Source organism: Lineus longissimus, chromosome 11 (genome assembly GCF_910592395.1).
Source record: "Lineus longissimus chromosome 11, tnLinLong1.2, whole genome shotgun sequence".
In the NCBI taxonomy this organism is placed as follows: domain Eukaryota; kingdom Metazoa; phylum Nemertea; class Pilidiophora; order Heteronemertea; family Lineidae; genus Lineus; species Lineus longissimus.
In genome coordinates, this window is record NC_088318.1 from 12,759,167 (window position 1) to 12,778,036 (window position 18,870).

At 42.2% G+C, this 18,870-nt stretch overlaps 1 protein-coding gene across 3 annotated transcripts; it reads left to right on the forward strand.

Annotated features, from left to right (window-relative positions):
- Positions 1–106: 106 nt before the first annotated feature.
- Positions 107–14,707, forward strand: LOC135496001 (palmitoyltransferase ZDHHC1-like). Of its 3 annotated transcripts, none has more exons than XM_064785078.1 (12): positions 107–283; positions 1,120–1,289; positions 1,939–2,105; positions 4,602–4,703; positions 4,997–5,121; positions 5,941–6,051; positions 6,416–6,541; positions 6,738–6,850; positions 8,226–8,287; positions 8,514–8,643; positions 8,829–8,964; positions 11,567–14,707. In XM_064785078.1, the coding sequence occupies exons 2-12, from the start codon at positions 1,122–1,124 to the stop codon at positions 12,127–12,129; spliced, it is 1,803 nt and encodes a 600-aa protein (XP_064641148.1). In that variant the 5' UTR covers positions 107–283; positions 1,120–1,121; the 3' UTR covers positions 12,130–14,707. The 3 variants fall into 3 exon arrangements, with proteins under 3 accessions (XP_064641148.1, XP_064641151.1, XP_064641149.1); XM_064785081.1 differs by having other exon boundaries at positions 11,027–11,652; XM_064785079.1 differs by lacking the exons at positions 107–283; positions 1,120–1,289; positions 1,939–2,105 and adding an exon at positions 3,319–3,380.
- The last annotated feature ends 4,163 nt before the right edge of the window (positions 14,708–18,870 follow it).

Here is an 18,870-nt window from a genome sequence, read left to right on the forward strand (position 1 = left end):
TGAATTTAGTAAATATCTATATGAAACTAATCAGAACTTTATTTTACTATAGTAGCTATACAAAGCTTCATCATGGTTGTGAGCAAACTCCATGGATTCTGTCATTTCGAGAGGATTATTTGCTAGATTCTTCTTGTACATTCTACCGATTTTCTCGTTTTGAGTTGAAAAAAAACACATTCAGCTGTGTAGTTTGTTTGAGTAGTATCTTATGAAACAATCAGTATTGTGATATCAGACTGATTACTCGCTGAGCCCTGTGCCTGGGGCTGAAAAATAGGTGGTGAGCACTGCTAATTAACTCTCAATCTCTGATCTGGTTGAGGTATTCTGTCTCTGTCAAAGTCTGTTCATATCATGATGTCGTACGTAATATTTTGAGTGGGAGGAGTAATGTAGCATGATATTGTATCGCCACCTCTTCATTGCCATTTAAATTTACGTCGTGATGTTAATTCCCATTAAAGCACAATCTAAGACCTATACCTGTCCCAAGGCCACGAAGCGGTGATACAACAAATTGAACAATAATATGAGGAAGGCTCAGGCCTTGATAGGGAGCTCTTCGTTAATAGGGCTGGTGAGCACAAAGACTTGGGTGGTAGTGGTGGGGGGGGGGGGGGTATATAGTTAGGATGGTGCCATCATGGCAGTTGGCTAGCACACAATGTCAATGATGGCGAGTAGTTGGTGGTTGGGAGAGGGGGGGTATAGTAGGGCTGGTGAGCAAGAAGACTCGAGTGGTGGTGGTGGGGGGGGGGGGGGGGTATATAGTTAGGATGATGCCATCATGGTAGTTTACCGAAGAAGCAGTTGGCTAGCACACAATGTCAATGATGGCGAGTAGTTGGTGGTTGGGAGAGAGAGGGGGGATATAGTACAATAATAATATCGCACAATGTTAGGTTACTGACAACGCCCCTAAAGGGCTCTATTTGGCAGTTTACTGACAGTGCCCGCTTACTGGGAACAGCAGATTGTGCATTTGTTATGGGAATTCCAGTGGCTGTGCTGGGGTAAGGGGGGTGGGTCACTTACTTGAACCAGACCCCGAGTCCTTTAATAAAATCCAGGAATTTGTGCATGATGTTCAACCTGGCTGCTCTTTTGTCTTTTCAGGCATGGCTGAGGAAACTCAAGTTAAGACTTCATCACGGCGGAATGGCTGGACCTGTCCGCCACATGGATACCAAATAATTGCTTGGACATTTCTTGTATATTTTGCAATATTCTACTTCACTACGCTATGCCAGGGTGTTCCAGATGTTTGGAAGCCAGCTGCTTACATTGTATCCTTTCAAGGCCTGTTGTTAGATCTAGAAAGAACTGTCTCGTCGCAAAAATATTTGCAGAAGTGGTACCCGGCCCTCAATAGTTTAGAAGTGGAGAGTGGGAGTTCAGTGGCGTCCTTATATAGTGGTTAGAGCACCAGGTTCTTGATGAACGGGTCAAAAGGTCATGGGTTTGATTTTCAGAATGCCCTTAAGCTGAGGACGCAGTCCACTGAAAAACATGATATTTCCTTGGTAACAACTGCACAACAAATTGGATGATTTTGCAGAACTACACCAATTAATTATATTGATTAACAGGTTATGAATATGACATATGATACGCCTTACATGACATGTCTTGTGACTGACCGACATGAAATGCGTCCTAATTGTTGTCATGCATTGTCATAGACATAGCTTCATGTGATGATATGATAGGTTGCATACCACTTCCCGATGTTCCATTTAAACTGGGTGACAATGTACAATGTAAGGGAGCATCTCAATATAAGTTAGTTTTAGTTGCCTCGAACCCTCATCTCCCTCTCAAAAAACTGATAAAAAGTAGCTGCCATTCTTTTAACACCTTGGGTGCCATACCACAGCTGGGATAATTATGGTCACCGTATTCAAAACAGAGCTATTTTCCTTGACTGTCCATCAGATTGAGGGTATTATCCTTGTTACTCACGTAGCCCTGCTGATTGCCGCTATTAGTATCAACCCCGCCGATCCTGCCATTTGCCAAGAAAAAGAGGTGCCACCACTTGATCGGTCAAAGCACCGCCATGCCATCGAGGACAACCACTGCTATCTGTGCGAGGCCGATGTGTGAGTATTACTACTATGTTCTACTTTTATTTTGTTTTGTCATTGATTAAAAAAAGTATTTTGCCAACATTTATACCCTAAAGCCCGGGGGGTTGCTCCCAAAGATGGGGAGGATGCCCAAACATGTCCATTGAAATCTTTTTTAAAGCCGCTTATGGCAGGCAGGAGCCACAAGTCAACTTCCCCCACCCCAATGCCCTCATCCAATATCACAGCTAAACCAGTTAAAGATGACCCTCTCCAATATGCTTCGCACTCACTCCCAATTCATGTACTTTGCATTAGACTACATACTACATTGATTGATTGATTGATTGATTGAAACACTTGCCCCCTCCCCCATTACCCCAGGTAACCAGTTGCACATGACCGCTCTTCGCTATGCTTCACACTCTTTTGCGACTCATGTACCTCGATTCAATGACTACAGTACATTCATTGATTGATCTGGTATGGTATGGTCGCCATCACGACATTGTTTGCGAACACGATGGTCTGCTCCGCAATCAATCTGTTCCGATCTTGACTACACTGCCGCTGGTTTGGATGATGCGTTAAAATATTTATGACCAAATCTCGAGAATTTTTCATTGCCCGACGCAGCCTCTACATAAATAGTTCAACATCGTGTATTGATAAATATAATTTTCAGGCATTTTAGTCTATTGATAACTCATTGCCTTATACTACAGCATTGTGTATCTATATTATACTTCTATTTTCCTGGACCACCAGTAATGAAAATGCTTGTGTTACCAGGACCCAATATTACAATTTTCTTCCCATTATCTGACATGCCAAACACATTCACCCTACACCGAACACTGAGACATCCACAAACATTTATTTTGAAATCCAATCACTGTAATCATTATGTCAGCTTCCTTTCTCGTCTATCAAACAAATTCACCTTGATCATGAGCTTTGTATTTTCACAAAATCGATTTTTAGTCAATTGTTGAATCAATAAAACCCTAATTAAAGAGTATAACGTTTCTTGGCATGCTACTCACTTGTTCAGTTAATCAGTGGCAGCTGATTTATCGGTTTTGGACTAAGAAGCTTAAAGCATTGTGAAAAGATGTCATCTATCCAGATGGGAGAAGAGGACACGGTCTGATACAAAGTATCTAACCATTGTGTCATATTATACATGTACAACAACATTGTCTATGCATGTACTTGGTCCAATGTACTGCTTATATCTCCTAAGGCATTGTGGTTACGCGACCAGAATAATCGAGGAACAAGATGAATGTCAAAGACGTTGCATCGGTAACCATGGTTATTTCAATTTGCATGCTGGAGAGTATTGTGGTGTGTGGTGACTTCCTTGAAAAGCGAAGACACAACCATATTGGTCTTGCTGGTTTTAACTACAGTAGAACCTCCCTTAGCGGACACCTCTCTATTAAGGACAACCTCTCTATTATTAAGGACACTAGTTTTGGTCCCAAATTGGTTCTTTCCATTCAATTTGACCTCTCTAATCAGGACACCTCTCTATTAAGGACAACACTTGTCAGTCCCGAGGGTGTCCTTAGTAGAGAGGTTCTACTGTACATCAAATTTTTGTGAAGTTTCTTTCACATAAAGCCAGGAAGTCTAAATGTTGAACTGAACATGGGTGTGGTTGTCTATTGGTTTTGATCTCCCGGGAACATCTCCGTGAATTATCAAATTGTTTATCACTTTAGACGGTTTCCAATCAATTTGGCGCTATTCGAACAGCTGCGGCAATAAACCATTAGCGATTGGGTGATGTTTTTCTAGGCACGCTCGGGAAACAGTGTTGCTTTGATCCTACAAATTGTATTACCAGAGCGCCACTCGATGCCAAAACACATGTTTTTGGGACCATTGGTTTCACTGACCAATCCGCAATTTTCAAGCCATCTCATCATCCTGAAGAAGACGAAAAAGCCTCATTCCTCTCTCTAAATCCCATGAGACTCACACGTTTAATCCACCACCCTTGAAAAAGAAGAAAATGACATGGTTGACCATCTTGGTATCTTGTCTATGTACGGTTGTGAATTTTTTTGAGTAATTAGCCTTCCGGCTGAGAGTCATCTGGCCTGCAATGATGAGATGATTAATACTCCTTGCATCTTTTCCAAAGGTCGTGTGTTGATCGATATGTTCTAGTTTCACCAATATAAGACCGGTTAATTAATAACTAGGAAATCGAAACAAAGGCCAAGCCTAGCTAGATAATGATGTCACGTCATCGGTCACCTTGGTGTTGCAAACCTTTGCCTATCCAAATAAAACCTGTAGAATGGCATCGAAAAACAATATCTGAATGGGCCTTAGATCAGTGACTATAGAGTATTTGTTAGAGGCTGACATTTTCGTACCAGGTGCTGAGAACCCCTTAAACTTCACAAGCCTAATAGCTTAGCACCTGGCTAAAAGAAAAAAGAGAGGGAAAAAATGACATGACAACAGATTTGCTTCTTTGAATAACGTAACATTCTCAATTATATTTTTCAGGGGTAACAAATCCAAGCACTGCAGTGTCTGTAATAAATGTGTTTCAGAATTCGATCACCACTGCAAGTGGCTCAACAACTGCGTCGGGGGACGTAACTACCGGTAAGTGTACATTAGAGAGGTTCAGAGCTGGGTACTGCTGGGGTTGGAAGCATCTTTATCATTTGGTTATGGCGACTACCTCACAACCAGTGCAACGTCATTCCTCCAGCGACTTTTTTCTGTTGGAAGGGCACGGATGGCATCTGTTCCGAGAAAACTTGAAGTAGAGTCTCGTTGGCTCCTTACTACAGATATGTCCATACATAAATTGCATTGAAGTAGTGTCGAAAACTTTCTTGGATGATCCAAAGATTCCATTCCTTATCATGTTTATATTTCTTTTCCTTTTCCAGTACTTTCATATGTTGCCTTATCAGCGCTGTGTTGGGAAGCCTCATCATAGCCGGCATTGGCTTCCTTCAGTTCACAGCCTTCTTCACTGACCGAGAGCAAGGCCTTCTTCTGCAGCAATATGCTGGTGAGTAGCTGACAAGTCATCAATGATGTATCCATCGGGACCCCTTGAAAAGTTTGTCAGGGAGACTCGCAAGTGAGTCGGGGAGATTTCTTGGTTTGTTCTTTGCATGATTTATCAATCACGCCCAATCAGGAACCTCTCCAAATAACTCCCACCACTCTCTGAGCAAATCTGGCCTCGGGCCTGAAAGCCACCTCTAAACGAGGCCATATGGACCGTACATCTATCAGAGAGCCTTTAATACTGTGGCGAGGCTTTACCAGGACACCTATGGAGCCATGTTCTGACTTTCAAATCACTTGGTGGTTCTGTCTTCAGTGTTAAAACGAAATCAGGAACCTCTCCAAATAACTCCCACCACTCTGAGCAAATCTGGCCTCGGGCCTGAAAGCCACCTCTAAACGAGGCCATATGGACCGTACATCTATCAGAGAGCCTTTAATACTGTGGCGAGGCTTTACCAGGACACCTATGGAGCCATGTTCTGACTTTCAAATCACTTGGTGGTTCTGTCTTCAGTGTTAAAACGAAATCAGGAACCTCTCCAAATAACTCCCACCACTCTCTGAGCAAATCTGGCCTCGGGCCTGAAAGCCACCTCTAAACGAGGCCATATGGACCGTACATCTATCAAAGAGCCTTTAATACTGTGGCGAGGCTTTACCAGGACACCTATGGAGCCATGTTCTGACTTTCAAATCGCTTGGTGGCTCTGTCTTCAGTGTTAAAACGAAAATAGTTGCAACTTTGGTTATGCAACTTTTTTCGTTGCTTTCTTTGAAAACTGTTGATCCTTATTGTATGTTTATTTCATTTCAGACTTCCTCAAACTATCACTCACCACTCTTCCACCGAATAGTTCCGTGTCTTTCATCTCGTCAACATTGGGTCCCACGGCAAGTGGACCTGCTCTTTCAGGCTCAGAACCTGGTAAGACTATTGGAGGAGGCCATGCAGTTCTGTAAATAGCATAGCTGGTGCACCACACAATATAGGCAAAAATATATAAGCCAGTCGAATATAATTTTGATATAGGGCATGAGTTCAAATCTTGGAAGTATTAGGTGGGTGTCAATGGATGAATTTGTGCACTTCGAAGAAGTCATATTTGTCTGACACTTAGACTTAAAATTGGTAATGGAAACTCTGTGGTGCCTATTAAGTTGAACTTAAGTCCTGGTGGAATCTCTGGCACAATTCTTCTTCTTCTTCTGCATTAAGAATTGCAGTCAGGCCATTTTCGATACTGGCACTATACTGTAAAAGTATAAAAACAATGTTTGTTATTTTTTAGTTTTCCATGTGTTCTACATTGAGTGCCCCAAAGAATGTTGGGCTGCCTTCATCGGACTCACTGCTCTCCTAGCCGTGGTGGCTATCATTCTGCTCCTACATCTACTAGGCTTCCATGTCTTCCTCAGTAAGTATGCATATAAAGTCCGTCAACAACACAGGGTTTATCAGGAGGCTGGAGAGGCCATGCAGATGACGTTATCCCCAAAAAGACTTATTTTCGACATCAAATGTATGTCATTAACGAAGGCAGAAGTGAAGTGTGGCGACATCAACCATGGCTTTATCCACCCTGTGAATGTAATTCTTATGCAATTATTCAGATTGTAAAGGCCTTTCGACATACGACTATATCATGATGGATCGGGACGAACCCACACCGAACATTTGTGGTAAAAAAACAAATGCTCAAGACAAGTCTTCAAGAATGGCTAAGGTGTGTATGACAGTTGCTGGGTATAAAAAACCTCACCAGAATGATTAGTCGACATTTGGGTATAGCATAATCATTATGCAGAGGTGTACTGTTCACAGTCAAAGATCATACATTTCTTTGCCCTTTCCTATTCTACTTCCATTTCCACTAGAATTTAACTTTGGGGCTCTCAGTTGCATCATTCGGGACACACCCTGCTTTCCTTAAAATTTTGGGTTTATTTTGTGGGTCAAAAACCAACAAAATTTACTCCCTAATGTAAAGTGCCCCCGTTCTTAGGGCACACAGGTCATTAAATGATGTGTATTTGTTGTAGTAGAGATACCAGAACCTAAAAGCTGTATCTGATATATACATGTACATGTATTTTCTTCCCTTTTGTAGTATGTCTGTTCTTCTCTTTTCCTTCACCTACCCTAACCTCACCTCGCTTTCTCTTCACCACCTTCTCACTTTAGTTCAAAGCACAATGCTGGCTCTATTGCACAAGAAAACCACCACCTCTCTCCCTGAAATGTACTCAAGTCGAAGTAATGCACAAATGTGGACCAATCTTGACCTGCAGAGTGGATAAAATGACCCACAGAGGTCTTCCTCATGAACCGCCAAACAGCGAACAGTCTCAAAATGACACTGAAACCTCACCCAAACAGACTGACGGACAAATAAAGATAGAAATTCTCCAGAACTCAAAAAATCAATCGGCCGCTACTTCTAAACCAGCTAGTGCTTCTCCCCAGCCAGCTGATCCATCCTGCAATCCTACGAACCATGCCTGCAGATCATTTCCAACGCTTTGGACTCCTAGTCCTACTTGTCACCTTGAAACATGTGGAACGAAATTCCAGTCGCGTTGCTGTCCGAATGATGCAGATACTTCAGGCCAAGCGACAGCACCAAAATATGAATACATTATCGACACGTCCCACGCGTCTTCTTATTTTGATAGTGGTCCTGGCAGTAATGCCCTTAACGTATCGAATGCTTCAATTTCAAGCATCTTTTCTAAGGTAAAAAACACAACATTTGAGCCCGCTTCACGTAATTAGATTTGATCATTTGTGACAGGCAATACATTACTGAGAAAATTGAAATACAAAATTGGGTCACTTTTTGAAGCAGCTGAAATGAAAGAGGCTAATTCCCTGCATCGTACATGCTGGTAGTGTTGCATGAAACTCCTGCTTCATTTGCACGCTGTCTTTTCATCATCATCATCATCATCATCATCATCATCATCATCATCTTCTTTTTCCTCAAAGTTTTACATGATATATATTCTGCACCTTCTGTCGTCTTGATTGTCAGTTTGTGAGGTCGCCTTGTGATTTTGTTTCTAAGCGACTTTCATGTTAAAATGGCTTCATAATTTCAGAAAAACAAAATCATGCCAAGTGAGGAAGTATTAGAGATGGAACGAAAAGTTCCTCTTGAATGGTAAGTCGTCTTTACTTTTCGACTCTTGACTGGATACATGAATCTGCCTTCCCACCTTAGATTTACCATTATTGCAAACCCTTTGATTTGCTGCACCAAGTTAGAAGAACCAGGCTTAACAAGGGTAGAGGAGCCCCAACAGTAAATCTTGACCATCAAAGATGGAGGACACCAGCTGACACATGACTGTCGTACAGTGTATTCAGATGTTTATGTTTGCTTTCAGTGCTAATGGTGCAGTGACAGGAACTCTGCGCGAGTTCAACCAAGTATTAGCGGAAGGGCAGGATGAAAAAGACGCCCCATGCAAAGAGATTTCACCCCCGCCATCGCCCACGATTCACATTATCCAGAGCGTAAGTTGCGAGTTGTATTTTACTCATCAATAGGCGTCAGGAGGTTACCTAGCTCTCTTACGAATAGCTGCGAGGGACATTGTACAAAGTCTTTAGATGTACTGTACGAAGTTGCAATTCAGGGATCTTTAAGAAAATGTTGTACTATCTTTTGGGATCACAATTTTGTTCTCGTTGCATTCCAGGAATCGAAGACTGATAAATTATTCAAGAAAAAGAGAAAGAAGAAGAAGCGATGTACAACTTTGCCATCAACGATCCCTGAACAGGAGAAAGTGTCATCGCCTGTTTCAAGCGATCCCGTGCCACCAATATCTATTGGTAGGTGATATCCTTACGAAGAGGAGTGGGTTGGTTACCCTTTCCCTGCTTGAGTCATATCTTGAAGATTCGAAGACTGCGGGTAGCTTGTTCCGATGTGGCCGGTTTGTTGGGCGCAGGCTTGTTGAATGTAATATGACCTCTTTTTTTATTGACACCTGAATATGGAATAACTCATAAGACCATGTATTCATTTTGCAATACACAGGTTTTGTGTACTGGGTTGGCTGGGGTTATGGGGTTATTATACCTGGTCTTTCAAAAGCTGACATTTAAGCCGCACTTACACCACCTCAAAATGGACCACCAATCTTGGTTCGGGAACCAATGCCGCACCATCGAAAATCCACCAAGCGCTTACACCAGCGCTGCAGCTAGTTATAAAATCCGGCTACAGATGGCGCGCAAACAATAAGCAGAACGCGGAAAGCCTTGGCAGAAAGCGCCATTTCGAAAGCGCCGCCTGGAGCCGAACCATCTTACTAGCTAATTGCCGATCCATTTGCGCGTACACCACGACAAAGCCGAGCTTTTAACAAGCCGGGCGAATTTGGACCATCAAGCTTGGTGGGACAAATTCGCTCGGCAATTTGTATCGGCAATGGATTGCCGAACCAATTTGTCGCGGCAATGTGGTGGTGTAAGTGCAATTGGTCCACCAATATTTCGTGGTGTAAGCGCAGCTATAATCTTGCCTGCCTAGCTGTGCCTGGCAATTCACCTATAGACTCCTTTTAATATCTTCTGCAGTCAGTCTATACACCTGAGAGTAGAGTCTTTTGATCGTATTCTTTGTTATGCAGGGTATGGCTATACCACTCTGGCACATTTTCAATATGGGCTATACACCAGTGGCAATAAAATGTGCACTTCTTCACACTGAATAACAAAGGATGTTACAGTTGGACTGATCTTCATGTCTGTATAGCAGGGTATGCTTGTGACGCGCTTGTCCACAGTGTGAGTGTGTGAGGGTGGGAGTAGGAAGTGGGAAGGCTTGGCTCTAGCTCATTATCATTACTGCTTTTGTGCACATTAGCTTGTCAATCGCTTTAGGTGACACACCAGTAATCGCTTTAGGTGACACACCAGTAATCGCTTTTTATGACACACTAGTAATTGTCGGTGTAGGTACCCTCCATGAAGTGGCATACATGCATTACCGGTAATTTGATTCCATGTATCTTCATTCTGCGGATGAATTTGTTTCACATTTTTACGTAAAAATAATCTTTTATGGTCGGTAATTGGTGTGATCATTTCAACTGGCCAATGAATTACTTGTATTTCTAGAAGTACCAGTAGTACTCTATCGTTTTCAGTAGCAAACCCCTTGACACCTAAGACCCCTGTTACTGTCCAAGCTTGTATTGAATTTGGCAAAAAGTTATTAGAGGTTCAGAATCAAGGTAAACTTGATATAAGTTTGTTGAGTGTATATAACTGCAATGACACTTTTGTATTTGAGTTTGACAAGATTTATGGTTGATTTGACAAGCATTAACATAATAAGTTGGTTTGAAAAGCGTTAACACAAAGCGAAAAACACATGAAGTCTGTTATATGGACAATAATTTTGCCGTTATGTAACAGTTTTGCTTGTGTTAAAGTTTGCTGTTGTGACAGTTTTAATCCGTGTTTGTGAACAAGTTTTTAACCCTCTTTTACCAGGCCAGGTTTCGTTCTTTCAGAAACTTAAAATTAGAAATTTGAGATTTTCCAATAATGTAAGAAGGCATTGAGTGTAAATTTGAAAGTAATTTTGTGTGCACTGATATAGAAATACCTCACATGCCAATTTTTATTGCACTGGCATGTCTAGGAAAGTTGCGGAAACTTTGCCTTTTTGGTATTTGTATATCAGTCTGCATGACAACATTGTTGCTATCTATACTAGTAGTTATTTATACAATATTTTCAAATTCAAGATCAATTTTCAGATCTTCAGGTTTCTGAACGAACCAAGAAGGCCTTAAGATTTGCCTCTTTGCTTCCTGTCGTGTGTCCTTGACCTTGTAGCTTCTTGCACCTTTTCTAACCTGCACCTTTCACCCTGTTTCAGCCGTGGTAGATGAAACCCTACCACGCCACAAGTTCACCTCCTCACTGTAAATATTAAATCTAACAAAAGAAAAAACCCTTTCATCAGGTAATTAATGATCAGACTCACTTGCATGTACATGTAGCTTTGATGTTAAGGTTGGGGAACAGAGAGAGCTTCCGATTTGTCTCTCGGGGTCTAAAATGATTCCTTTTGGCGTACGGTTGGCATTTATAGCGCTTTTTCCAATTAATCCTGGTCAAAGCACTTCGGCATCCTAGAGTACTCTGACTACTCTGGCTAAGAGAGATCTTCATGAGTGTTGTATTTGTAATGCACTATTAATTAGCATCAAAAGACATATTATTGCCACGTCAAGTGTATTATTGCCATTTATGTCATGTCGCTTTCCCATTGATATTTTGGTGGTAATACACATGCTGACCTGACGATGTGGTGATGATATGTCCTCTGACCTTTAGTCTAGTGCTATAATGCTAAGTCTGTAGAAAGAATCCTCTAACCTGTAAACTTCTCTTACCTATTGTTGTTGTTTTTCAGGGGATTCATGCACGCCACGGGTGGCGACTGGGTATACACCGAGGGGAACACTTCCTATACTGCAACACAAAAAAATACCGAATCTACAAAGGTACCAGTTAGCGGCTACTGGCATGAGCGTTAAAACACATAGCAGCGCGTTACGTAACGGGAAACTTCCATCAATAAAATCGAAAAATGGAAATGATTCGGATTCAGCAGAATCGCTGCAGGAGATACCTGTTACTGAAACTCATATTGGAAGTTACGGGTATAGTCCGTTCCCGAGTCCAAATCCCTCTTTAGATCGTAGCAGCCTTGCTTCGAGCACGTGTAATTTGTATCATCCGGACCGGTTTAACCCAGCTGTAAATTACGGCATTGGATACACCAATTCCGTTGATGCGAGTCAGTCGACTATCTTTACCGATCGTTCAGTTCAAATGAGCGCCCTGCGAGCCGACGCCATGACGCCTAACACACAGAGACGTTTCTACGATGTGCCGTCGTTGGACTTGACGGGCTTGCGGGGTTGTAAAGACTCTACGCTAGACAAATCACAGAATGGTGCTATAAAACATTGACAAATATTTATCTTAATTTATTCTTCCATTACTTTTAGTGTTTGTTTGATCGTACCCACCCTGTCCTTCGATATGTGTGATCATCTGTTTTTAGCTTATATTTATTTGTCGAAACTTCTTCACTGCGCTGTATGTTCGTTTCAATATCAGTATTTCGAGGTGGAATATTTTCTGCTGGGATTATCACAAGAAGATGACTTTCATTTGTGTGGCATGATTGACGTGCCGCAAACAGAGTTATTACATGATTCACTTGTGCATTGAGTGATAAGACAATGCTTTGACAATCTGTTGGTCAAGATTGGAGAATTGTCGCATTTCTTAATGACTACGAGGGGGAACATGAAAGAATGTTGTGTATTTTGTTAGGTGTAGAAAAAAGCTTTCAGCCATCTGGTGCGGTTTTTAATCTGTCTCAGTTCCATTAGCAAGTTCTCTTTAAACATGCCAAGTCAAGATCAAATATAAAATACTGTAAAAATTGAGAAATATTCAGGGCTATTTTGGTTGGCAGTTTCATGGTTTCAATAAAGTGTTTTTGAGAACTCTGTAACAGTAATTTCAATCAATTCTGTTTAATGCAGCGTTTTTGTTTTCGCTCATTTTGCTGGCCTGGGGTCACGAAATTAGAATGCATACGAAAATTTCCCTGTTTAAAATACTGATTGTTCGTATATTGTGGATCTTGCAATGATGAGTGGCCACAGTGGGAAAGTGATTGGGCCAAGTTCGTTGTGAACTGTGAAGTTCAGTAAGATTGGCCCGAAATGTTGAATCAAACAAACCTGTAGCTCGGCAAGACCAGGCATGATTTGACTTATAAACTTCCCTCCCAAATTGCTTAATGCAAGATCCAAGTACTTTTCATTCTGTGCAATATCAAAGAGATTGACTGTGTTTAGTTGGATTATGATTTCAGTTTAGGTATGACATTATCAGCTTGTTATGTAAATGTTCTGTGATATGTAGTTGATACATTTTGATACAAGTATGCTTTGAATCAAATTCTGTGAAACTTTTTTTTGCGTTGAGGATTTAAAGATACACGGACAGACAGTCAGTCTGTTTTCGGTGGTGATGTCGGCTGGCCTAGAGAGTTCTGCCATAGAGCCCCAGAGCTTTGTGGTCAGGGTGGAATCCTTTGGCCAGTATTCCTCTCTATTCTTGATTAAGGAGGGTAAAGGGGAATTCTTCCTTTGCGTAAAGATTGTTGGAACTATCCTATCTTCAGGTCGTGCGCCATGACAGAATCGGCTGGGTACTGCAGGTCCTTGGTGTTCAAGAGGACGGATAACACAGTACCAGTATCAGATACGCTACCGTCCAAAAATACGTAGTTGGTCACTCACACCGGCCACTTGATATCTGTGATTATTTCTTTATGAATAGTTTTCTAGTCTTTATCAAACTCCACTTGATTGCCATAGCAATGTACATAAGCAATTTATGCACATTTCCCTTATATTGATTGTAAAATACACAGAGATTATCTGATAATGTTTCTGGGCCCAAAATGTTGGGCTTTATTGCTCGTTATGTGAAGTTTTCACATTGATCATATGTGACCCACCACGACAAAATGTGTCGCATGTCGCACAGAAGATGAGCCTAAAATGACACCAGGACATAGTAGAAGAAATTGATATGCTCGAATTTTACAAAAGGCAGACAATGGTGAAATGAACAACCAGTCTGTCTCAACCTGTCAAGCTCAGAGCGACATGCGACCTGTTTTGTCATGGCGGGTCACATATGTCTTGTGAATCCCAACATTTACATGTACATATACTGTATTCCTAGTGTCTTTTGAGTCTGTGACAAACAGTCATGAGGTCCGTGGCATTGAATGTTGGGGTCCAGCGTTGGGGGGCACAAATAGAAGCAGAAGGGTAAAAATTAATAGCTATGTGATATCAGTTGCATTCCATGACAACGGTTATCATCCATCCATGTTGCAACTTTCTTCATTCCAATATCTGTTAGTCGGAGAGATTGTTAAGTTCTAAGTCCACTTGTTATTGTTTTGTCCATTTCATTTAGGGCTCTGGGGCACAAACTACTGGTTTGATTTCTTCGAAGTGTGGTTTTTATCGATCTGAGCTTCGAAAAAGAGAAAACGGATACAGAATTTTCAGTATGAAAGTTAAAATATTCCCAAAATCCTACCAGTAGTTTGCACTCCAGAGCCCTAACAATGAAGCCAACACATTTAGTGGACTGTATTTGGTGTTCTTGGCTCATAGCAGTATGTGGCCTTTTGCAATTAAACTCTTGTGATCAGATATTATTGCGATATTCATGCCCGGGTGAGAATGTCTCGGGATGTGACATCTTTCAGGGTCAAATCTTGAACCACGAATGTACAGGCCAGTAGCTTGGATAATGAATGATATGAAGCACTTTAAGCGATTAAACCCCATTGCATTGAGCGCTCTTGAAGTCTCATCATTGTTATTTCAGGATTGAGGAAATAAATATTTTTTTACTGAACAGCTGTATGAATACGTGTTGCTCAGCTGTTAAGGTATGGCGGAGCAATTGTGATGTTGAATACAATAAAATTGGTCGTTTTAATAAATCAATGTATTATCTTGATTTGTTATGAAAGAAACTTCACAGAGGTTTGTGTCCTGTACGTTTTTCATCCTGTTGGAGGTAATGTTGCTTTAATGTTGTCCTGTAAGTTACCATGTTGTGACAACCAGTGAGACGTGCTGCCTGTTGTCTTCTTGATCTCTACATTGTCTCTACATGATCACAACCAGTTGGACAACATGTCTCTATTATGTCACAATCTGTGAGACATGCATGCTTTACAAGAATAAAGACAGGGAAAAAGTGCCTCCTTTTAATCAGTGTGAGCCAGGGAGTTGCAACAGAAAATGCATGGTCTTGTAGGTTGTCACAGGTTTGTCAGGAATAGTGACAAAGACAGCATGCTCATTTCTCTGTTCAAGGACAACATGTCTCGCGAATTGCTTCAGAATGGAAGCAATAAAAACATGTATGCCTGTGTACATATGTCTCTCTGGTTGTGACTATATAGCCAGGGACAGCATGTTGCTTGTGTTGTGACAGAAAAGAGACCCCAGCATGCATATGTCTCTCTGGTTGTAACAGAATGGCCTGGGACAACTTGTCTCTCATGTTGTTTCATAAAGGAGACCATGAAAGTGTGCATGGGTGTAGCCAGGCATAATATTATTTCATACCGTGTTGTGACAGAATGGAGATGGTGAAAGTGTGCATGTCTCTCTGGTTGTGACAGTGTAGCCAGGGATAGCATGTCTCTTGCGTTATGACAGAATAGAGGCGATGAAAGTGTGCATGTCTCTCTGGTTGTGATAGTGTAGCCAGGGATAGCATGTCTCTTGCGTTGTGACAGAATAGAGGCGATGAAAGTGTGCATGTCTCTCTGGTTGTGACAGTGTAGCCAGGGATAGCATGTCTCTTGCGTTATGACAGAACAGATACGATGAAAGTACGCATATCTCTCTGGGTGCGACAGTGTAGCCAGCAGGGATAGCAGGTCTCTTGCGTTATGACAGAATAGAGGCGATGAAAGTGTGCATGTCTCTCTGGTTGTGATAGTGTAGCCAACAGGGATAGCAGGTCTCTTGCGTTATGACAGAATAGAAGCGGTGAAAGTGTGCATGTCTCTCTGGTTGTGACAGTGTAGCCAGGGACATCATGTATCTTGCGTTGTGACAGAATAGAGGCGATGAAAGTACGCATGGCTCCCTGGTTGTGATAGTGTAGCCAGCAGGGATAGCATGTCTCTGGCGTTATGACAGAATCGATGCGATGAAAGTACGCATATCTCTCTGGGTGCGACAGTGTAGCAAGCAGGGATAGTAGGTTTCTTGCGTTATGACAGAATAGAGGCGATGAAAGTGTGCATGTCTCTCTGGTTGTGACAGTGTAGCCAGGGATAGCATGTCTCTTGCGTTGTGACAGAATCGATGCGGTGAAAGTGTGCATATATCTCTGGGTGCGACAGTGTAGCCAGCAGGGATAGCAGGTCTCTTGCGTTATGACAGAACAGATACGATGAAAGTGTGCATGTCTCTCTGGTTGGATAGTGTAGCCAGGGATAGCATGTCTCTTGCGTTATGACAGAACAGATACGATGAAAGTACGCATATCTCTCTGGGTGCGACAGTGTAGCCAGCAGGGATAGCAGGTCTCTTGCGTTATGACAGAATAGATACGATGAAAGTGTGCATGTCTCTCTGGTTGTGATATAGTGTAGCCAGCGTTATGACAGAATAGAGACATTGAAATCATGTATGTCCTTTAGCTGTTACAATTTAGCAAGGAACAGCATGTGTCTCGCGTTGTGACACAATGGAGACAGTGATGGCCTGGACGTCTCTCTGGTTGTGATAGTTTAGCCAGAGACAAAACAAGTTTGTTGATTAGTGACTGCAGAATAGAGACAGTGACTAATAATGTCACAACCAGAGATCATTCATGTCTCCACTATCTCTATTCTGATGCAATCCGTGCGACATGTTGTCCTTGAATATCATAGGAAACTCAGTTACAAGCAGACACACGTATATAGTATAGTCAGGAGCAGTAGTATATAGGTCTCTCGTGTCTGATTGTGACATAATAGCGACAACATGCCCGGCGACAAAGATAGCACATAAGATTGTCTGCTTGTTACTGAGTGTACTATAATTATTCAAGGACAACATTTCGCACGGATTGCATCAGAATAGAGACAGTGGAGACATAAATAATCTCAGGTTGTGACATTATTAGTCACTCTCTCTATTCTGCAGTCACAGCTGTGTTGTGATAGAATGGAGATGGTGTATGTCCGAATGCCCTTTGCAAACGTAGACGAACTGCAACAGACAATCGAGGATGTGTCCAATGACATTCGAGGTGATCCAGACTTCCTTGACAAGCCATCGTCTGCATCAAGAGCCTTCCTTGAAGGCGGCATAATAATCGAAGGACGCCAGGACGAGAGTACACGGTTTTGAGAGACAGGTAAACCAATACGATCCTACTCGGAGAAGCAGTTTAGAATTTATTAGAAATCAAAAGAGACAAATGTTTAACACCTCTTTGCAAATTAATGATGACTTGAAAACAAGCAAGACCCGTATTCACTACTATACTGTTTTGATTAATTATGAGGGCTGTTACTTTATCGGTAGTCTCCCTGCATTCCCTTCCTTTCCCACGCGTCCTATGTCGCGACAACATTAATTTTACACTCACTCGTGGTTGCCGAACGAGACGCAGATGCGCACTGAAAGCCATCATAATTGAAGAGCAGGTGTTCGATGAGACCCAAATGCACAGTGCATGCTGTAATGCACAGTGCATTACAACATGCGACAACGTGCGACAACCACGTGCGACAACAACAAGTGAGTTTAATGTTAGTGGCCAATGTTAGTGTTGTCGGAGGACGCCTGGGAAGGGTAACCTGATCCGGAGGTTGACACTATCGATTCAGGCCGTCATACAATTACTTTGTGTTGAGCAATTTGATTGGCCACCCGTTTATGATGGTGCGACCGACAGATTGCCTGGCGGGAGTTTAGGACTGATTCACCGCCGATAAGTCGGCATGGGTATTCAATTATGATGGCTTTCAGTGCGTGTCTCGTGCGACAACCACGAGTGAGTGTAATGTTAGTGTTGTCGCTACATAGGACGCGTGGGAAAGGAAGGGAATGCAGGGAGACTACCCGCGATAAAGTGACAGCCCTTCTGCGACGGCCGATCAGGGGGTAGTTATCGGCGGTGAAGGATGGATATAGGCCTACGCACAACGACGGTGGATCGGCATGGCAGCAAACCCGGCCCGGCCGTATATATGGTTAAGCAGCGAACTTTGATATAAAATGCGTTTAACGAAAAAACGACTTATATATACAGCAATCTATTTGAGGTTTGACCGAGGCCTTTGCTCTTAGAGTAATTGTATATAAGAGAATACATGCAGTGACCCTCCCGTTTGCGACTGATGTGGAGATTCTTTCAATCACAACCACGCACGAAGACAATGTCACCACCAGACAATACGAATTGGCAATCGGCGTCAAACTGGGAGTCGACGCACTGTCGCCGCGGCCGCACTGTCCCTATTCTGCAATAACAGGAGATACATGCTGTGCCTGGCTGGTCACAACCTGGGGGACATGAATGTTTTCTCTGCCTCTATTCTGTCACAACGCGAGTCACATGTTGACGTGGACTATACTGTCACAATCAGAGAGACATGCATTCTTTCGCTGTCCATATTCCGTCACAACGTGAGAGACACGCATACTTATACTTTCTCTATTCGTCCAACGAAGGTATGCTGAGAGAGTAGCATAGAGATATTAGATAAACTCTCTTTGCTGACAAATGCTCCGATGGTCCACAATAATACAGTTGACCATCTGTCACAACCAGTGTGAAACATCAATGCCATTGGTGTCACAACGTTACTGCTGTTGTCTCTGCCAGGCATGATGTCATCTAAACTGTCATAACCAGTGAAAGCTGCATGCTGTTGAACATTTCCAATCTGCCATGGCCAGTGAGACACACATACTGACATAATATCAACGTGTCTTGACTACATGTTGTTTATTATATTCCACATCTCCCAAACACAATCAGTTGTAAGGGCATTACATGTCACAAACCTGAAGGACATGAAAACTGAAAAACGGTCCATGTCTCGGATCCACAATCAGAAAGATAAGACATATTTATATTGTTGCA